The 6,113-nt window shown below is 32.3% G+C and overlaps 1 protein-coding gene across 1 annotated transcript; it reads left to right on the top strand.

Moving 5' to 3' along the window:
* Positions 1–4,536: 4,536 nt before the first annotated feature.
* LOC139426523 (zinc finger BED domain-containing protein 5-like) lies at positions 4,537–5,643 on the top strand. The gene has a single exon (XM_071185747.1). The coding sequence runs from the start codon at positions 4,537–4,539 to the stop codon at positions 5,641–5,643; it is 1,107 nt and encodes a 368-aa protein (XP_071041848.1).
* The last annotated feature ends 470 nt before the right edge of the window (positions 5,644–6,113 follow it).

Below are 6,113 nucleotides of genomic sequence, written 5' to 3'. Positions count from 1 at the left end.
AAATAGAAATACCCAATCTAAAAGTACGTAAACACTGTTAATTTAGGAGCAAGCTTCTGAAATTCGCTTCCGTCACATCATAGTGACTCCAATAATATGGTGTCTAGACGCAACCTTCTCAAAGTAACGCCTACCTTTTTTTAAAACAAAACATTACCATTTTTAATATCAAATCATAAATATTAAAGCATTTTTAAATATGAAAGCGTGAAAGCAAATGTTAATAGGTTAGGATTAGCCTACCTGAAATGAAACATGAAATAAAGAAAATTTCATTTTTTAAAATTTTTACACAAATGTCAACAATACGTAGTGATAACGTTATCATTACATGTGGTACGAAATTTTACGATTTGAAAGAAGATTGTTTTGCTGTATTATATTAAGCGCTGGCGTGTATTATATTAAGATTCGATGACCACTGATTTCAAATATTATGTAGGTGAGAGGATATATGTGACTTACTTTTTTTTTAATGCAAAATTAAAGCACCAAAAAAAATGAAAGAAAAATATTAGGGTCAGAAATTTTTTAAACTCTTTTTAAAAGTTTTAAAATATTCTGAAGGAAATTTTCAAAAGCATTTTGTAAAAGAAAAAGGGAAGAAAAGAAATCCTAACGGCATATAACGTTTGAAAAGTTTTCAGATTAATTTCGATAAGCGGAAGCTCATGTTATAATGTTTTTTTTTTTTTTTTGCACGACAACGTATAAATGATTTTAAAATTCATTTGCAACGAGCAAAATAAATGTATTAAATATAATGAATCAAAATGTTGTCCATTTAAATTATTCTACAGAGTTCATTGAAAACATTTTTAATATTTTATTTTAATCAGGATCCGAAAATAGCATCAGCTACCTAATAAATATATTTAAGCATTCCCAATAATTTTTCCATTGTTCACAATATTTTCTTTAGTGGACAAATTAATAGACACTTTCTTATTCGATGTCTCAATATTTTTTAACCATTTAAATACAAAAAATTCAGTTTCTTTTCTCTTTTAAATATGAACTACTTGTTAAGTGGGGCACCATATCATATTCAATTTCAAACCAGATTTTTTTTTAATTTACTTGAGTGGATTCTAAGTGTCTCCATTTTTGTAGTACGCAGGGTGGGTAAGGAAGAGGGCGATAATATAATTCAATTTGAGACGCGATACTTAAACGTCATATGTTTTTAAATATTCAGACAAAAAGCTAAACTAAAAATCATTTTGATATACATCGGTATCTTTCCGAACGAAATCAGTGTCAAATTTACAAATCTCAAAAACGAAATAGGGAAGATCAAGTACCTGTAAAATTGCCACGAAAAATTTGCTCCCGAGTGTAATTATGTGGAAAGAAACATAAGTAACCCAAAGAAATCCTTCGTAGCAATAATTTGAATATATATATATATATATATATTCTGATAAATTTGTAATTTTTTTCTGTTCCTAGCACAAATCCCTTGGCGCTGTAATTGAAAATACATAGTTTTCATCAAAAGGCAAGATCTCTAAAAATATTTCAGTATCTCAAAAGAAGAAGAATTTATTTTATATTATTTTCAAATACATTTTATTCTGAAAATTAACCCCTCGGTTATATGTCGTTCACACGTTCACGCCGGGGTGACCCACCGGTGGGTCACGCTAGATTGTCTCATCGGGCGGCGCACCGGAGTAAAAAACTGGTAACAAATAAATTTCATTTTTCAGTTTTTTTCCGGGAATAATAAAAATCAATAACTACCAATTGTTTTTAACAGATGCAATTTTTATATTGAATTGCCTCTTCCCCGTGATAAATTTCCTTACAGTGAATTCTTATTGTTGAGAATAGAGTAACTCCTTCCGAATATTATCTAATATTGAAATGGTTCTTCTACCAGTATTTCTCTTTTCCGTCCCGCTTTCAGGCGCGAAACCAGGCGTAAACATGTTCAAATAAGAAAAAAAAGAAAAAGATTAGTTTACACACTGTTTGATACAAGATAACACTGGGGGACCTCATTCGAAATTCCCGTTCATTCGAAAACCATTCGAGTGAATGCTAAGAATCCTCACTTATCTAGTACATAGGGTGTAGNTATATTATTTTCAAATACATTTTATTCTGAAAATTAACCCCTCGTTTATATGTCGTTTACACGTTCACGCCAGGGTGACCCACCGGTGGGTCACGCTAGATTGTCTCATCGGGCGGCGCAACGGAGTAAAAAACTGGTAACAAATAAATTTCATTTTTCAGTTTTTTTCCGGGAATAATAAAAATCAATAACTACCAATTGTTTTTAACGGATGCAATTTTTATATTGAATTGCTTCTTCCCCGTGATAAATTTCCTTACAGTGAATTCTTATTGTTGAGAATAGAGTAACTCCTTCCGAATATTATCTAATATTGAAATGGTTCTTCTACCAGTATTTCTCTTTTCCGTCCCGCTTTCAGGCGCGAAACCAGGCGTAAACATGTTCAAATAAGAAAAAAAAGAAAAAGATTAGTTTACACACTGTTTGATACAAGATAACACTGGGGGACCTCATTCGAAATTCCCGTTCATTCGAAAACCATTCGAGTGAATGCTAAGAATCCTCACTTATCTAGTACATAGGGTGTAGAAAAAGGAAGACTATAATATATTTCAGTACATGATGCGATACGTTAAGGTCATATGTTTTCGTCTTAAGTGTTGCTTTAAACGGAGTAGACGTGTATATTTAGATAAATCTATACGTTCTCTGTATGTTTACATATTCAGCCCAAAAACTAAACTTAAAATCCCTCTGAAAAAATTTTCCAAATGATTCTATAAATTTGAAAAGCATCTGTGCTTTTGCATGCAAAATTGGTGTTAAATTTAAAATCCCCACAACCGAATTAGTATTTTTACACGTACTAATTCGAATTTGTATGAAATAGTACTTGAATAAGTACTTTTATGAAAGCAACAAAACATTTGTTTTCTAGTGTAAATAGATTTACCAGTAAATAAAATAAAAAAATACTTTTATTTTCTATTTAAAACATTATGGAAACAAATATACCATCTGTTAAGCAAGCCCTTTAATTGCGCTCAGTTATCCTACTGTCTTTGTAGTTAAAATGACTGAGCTTCATGAAGAAAAGTTAAAACCCGTAAAGAATAAATGCCAACTTGCCATGGACAGCAAATTTATATTTTAAAGTGGTAGTTTATCAATTGTGATACTTTGATTAATAAATCCAATTTCGTAAATTTTTATCCACTATTTGTAAATAATGCGTAGGCAAGTATAATTCAACAATTTATAGTACTTATATAATTGCGTAAATTTTAAAAACAAGCAAAAATAGTCAAACATTTGCAAAATTTACTTTGTAGTTTTTTACCGTTTTTTTCTAATTATTTTGTCGTGTCCGGAGCTGTTGGCATCTTTGTCTATATCGTTAATTTCTTCGTAGTGACGTGGTCTGGGCTATCGCAACCAAAATCCATCTCCTCTCCAAAACTTTGCTAACTCGCTCATCCTCTTTTTATGAATTTTCTTACTAACCCTTCTGAAATAACGAAAGTTAAAGATCCGCCCACTTTATATCTTGGCTGTTTTGAATGTAGAGAATACTAATATCACTTTGCCTTCTCAAGAGCTGTTTTCTAGCCAAAAAACTGACCAAACAAGGACGGCCGCGTTAATGCATATATTTTTAAATGTTATATGTTTTTTTATCTTAAGAGTTACTTTCTTGTACCCGAATTACGTTAGATCTAGTATTTTGCATAAATACAACAACAACAACAAAATTGTTGCACAGTGTAGTTTCTGACGCTCTTTGCAATTCAGTAAAGATTTGAAAATAAAGTAGGCGTTACGTTTCATGGTATAGGCCAACGCCTCATATAACTGAAAGCCTCCACACGGTTTTTTTAATAGCTAGTTAGTACTCGTAGACCATTTTGAAGGATATCCACTTTCCGAACGAGTCACGCAATGAAAAATCTGGTTAAAATAAGAAAGTGGTAGCAAATATATGACTAAAAATTTGTTGCCTTATTCACTTATCAACCACTACAGCAGCGTTTCTCAACCTTTCAGTATTCGCGGCCCAGTTTTCAATCATAATTTTCATCGCGCCCCCCACTTACAGTAAAATTTATACAACAATAATGTATATTGAGTATTTTGAATTCTGTCTTTAAATTATTTTTAACTAACTGCTAAAACAAAAGTAAAGTAAAAGCCAGCAGCAATTGAGATTGTAGAGACTATGTTTGGAGTTAATTTTTCAAAACAATTTCAGTCCATACCTCTTTCAAATAATACTGTTGCTTGTCGAATTGGTGATGCAGCTGAAAATGTAGTGTCAGCTTTTCTCGATGTTGCGTGACTAAATGTTTTCAATCAGTTTGATGAAGCAACAGATATTAATAAAGATGCTCATTTAAAAACCTATGTTTGATTTTGTGATAATATGTCAGTAGTAGAACTACTTTTCTGCAAATCAATAGAACTCAAAACAACAGCGCTAGCATTATTTGCTATTTTAAATGATGTTATGAATGATGCAAACACAGAATGCAAAAATTGCATCGGAATATGCACTGGAATATGCATCGGAATATGCTTGTTCAATATCCGGAAGGTTCGAAAGTATACAAGCACTAGTAAAACAAAAATCGCCTCAATGCGTCTGGACACATTGCATGATCCACAGAGAAGCTTTGGGTTCGAAAGAAATACGTCCTGGTTTAAATATTGTATTAACTGCGGTTGTAACCATTTCAAATTATATAAAAATGAGAACCCTGAGATCGAGAATCTTTTCTGCTCTTTGTAATGACATGGGTTCAGTACATTCAGAGTTACTATTTAAATGTGAGGCAAGATGTTTATCACGTGAGAAATTTTTGCAACGTGCTCATGAATTAAGAGAAGAAATCGTCATTTTCTTAGAAGATAACAGACCGGAAACCGGGAATTTACACTATTGTTTATTTGTGATGAAATTGAGATACTTGGTCGTCATATTCGAGAAATTAAATAACTTGAATCTTAAACTCCAAGGAGCAAATACACATATGTTGGATACGAGTGATGAAGTTAATGCTTTTTGTAGAAAATTAGAATTGTGGGGCAGAAATTTAAAGCAAAAAAACCTAACAATGTTTGCAAATGTGGATAATTGTACTAAAACTTATAAGGCTGAAGAAGAATATATGAAAGTTACGTTTGTAACCATTGAAAATCATTTAGCCATGCTGGCAAAGAATTTTAAAAAGTATTTTCCTGCTCATGACAAACTGCTAGCAAGTTACGAGTGGGTTAGGAATCCATTTCATAAGACTCCCGAAGGACTCTCAATTGATGAGGAAGAAAAATTCATAGACTTCACGACAAGTGGCGAAACTGAAATGCAATTTAGTAATAAATCACTATTTGAATTTTGGCAGGAGGAGGATTTTTCTGCACTGAAACAAAGGGCATTTCGCATTCTATTACCGTTTTCAATATCCTACCTTTGTGAAACTGGATTTTCTGCTGTGGCTTCTTTGAAGACAAAATATAGATCACGGCTAAATATAGAAACAGGACTGAGAGTGGCTATTTCTAATATTAAGCCTCACCTCAAAAAACTTTGCTCTGCAGGACAGACCCAAGGAAGTCACTAAAAATTATTAATTTTTTTTAAAAATTTAGTATGTTTGATTAAGTAAGGTGGGTAAGCCAAAGGTGGCCAGTGCTCCTAACGTAGCCCCCCCCCCAAAGTAAAATGAAATTTATTTTGAATCATAAGATGTCCCTTCTGCATTGTAAATCTTGTATCTGAGGTGCACGAGGCTGAATTGGAAGATATTTCCTTGAATGGCCTCCATTGTATGAAGTGATTTAATTATTTGCAGTTGTCGTTCTAATTTCCAGGTGAGAAGATAATGTGTTTAAATTCTTAGAACTTTGAGTTATAATATGTTTTCTGAAAGTTTATTTCTTTTTCTTTAACCACATTACTTTAATTCGAATTAATCTATCAGATTAATAGTTTTATGTCGTGCAAATGGTAAGAGAGACCTTATGTATGTTCCCAAGTGGCGCGACACTCGGGCCACCTTCGGAAGCAAACGTGAAATCTATAAAAGAGTTA

Source organism: Parasteatoda tepidariorum, chromosome 9, assembly GCF_043381705.1.
Source record: "Parasteatoda tepidariorum isolate YZ-2023 chromosome 9, CAS_Ptep_4.0, whole genome shotgun sequence".
Taxonomy (NCBI): Eukaryota; Metazoa; Arthropoda; class Arachnida; order Araneae; family Theridiidae; genus Parasteatoda; species Parasteatoda tepidariorum.
This window is presented reverse-complemented; position numbering and strand designations above follow the sequence as displayed.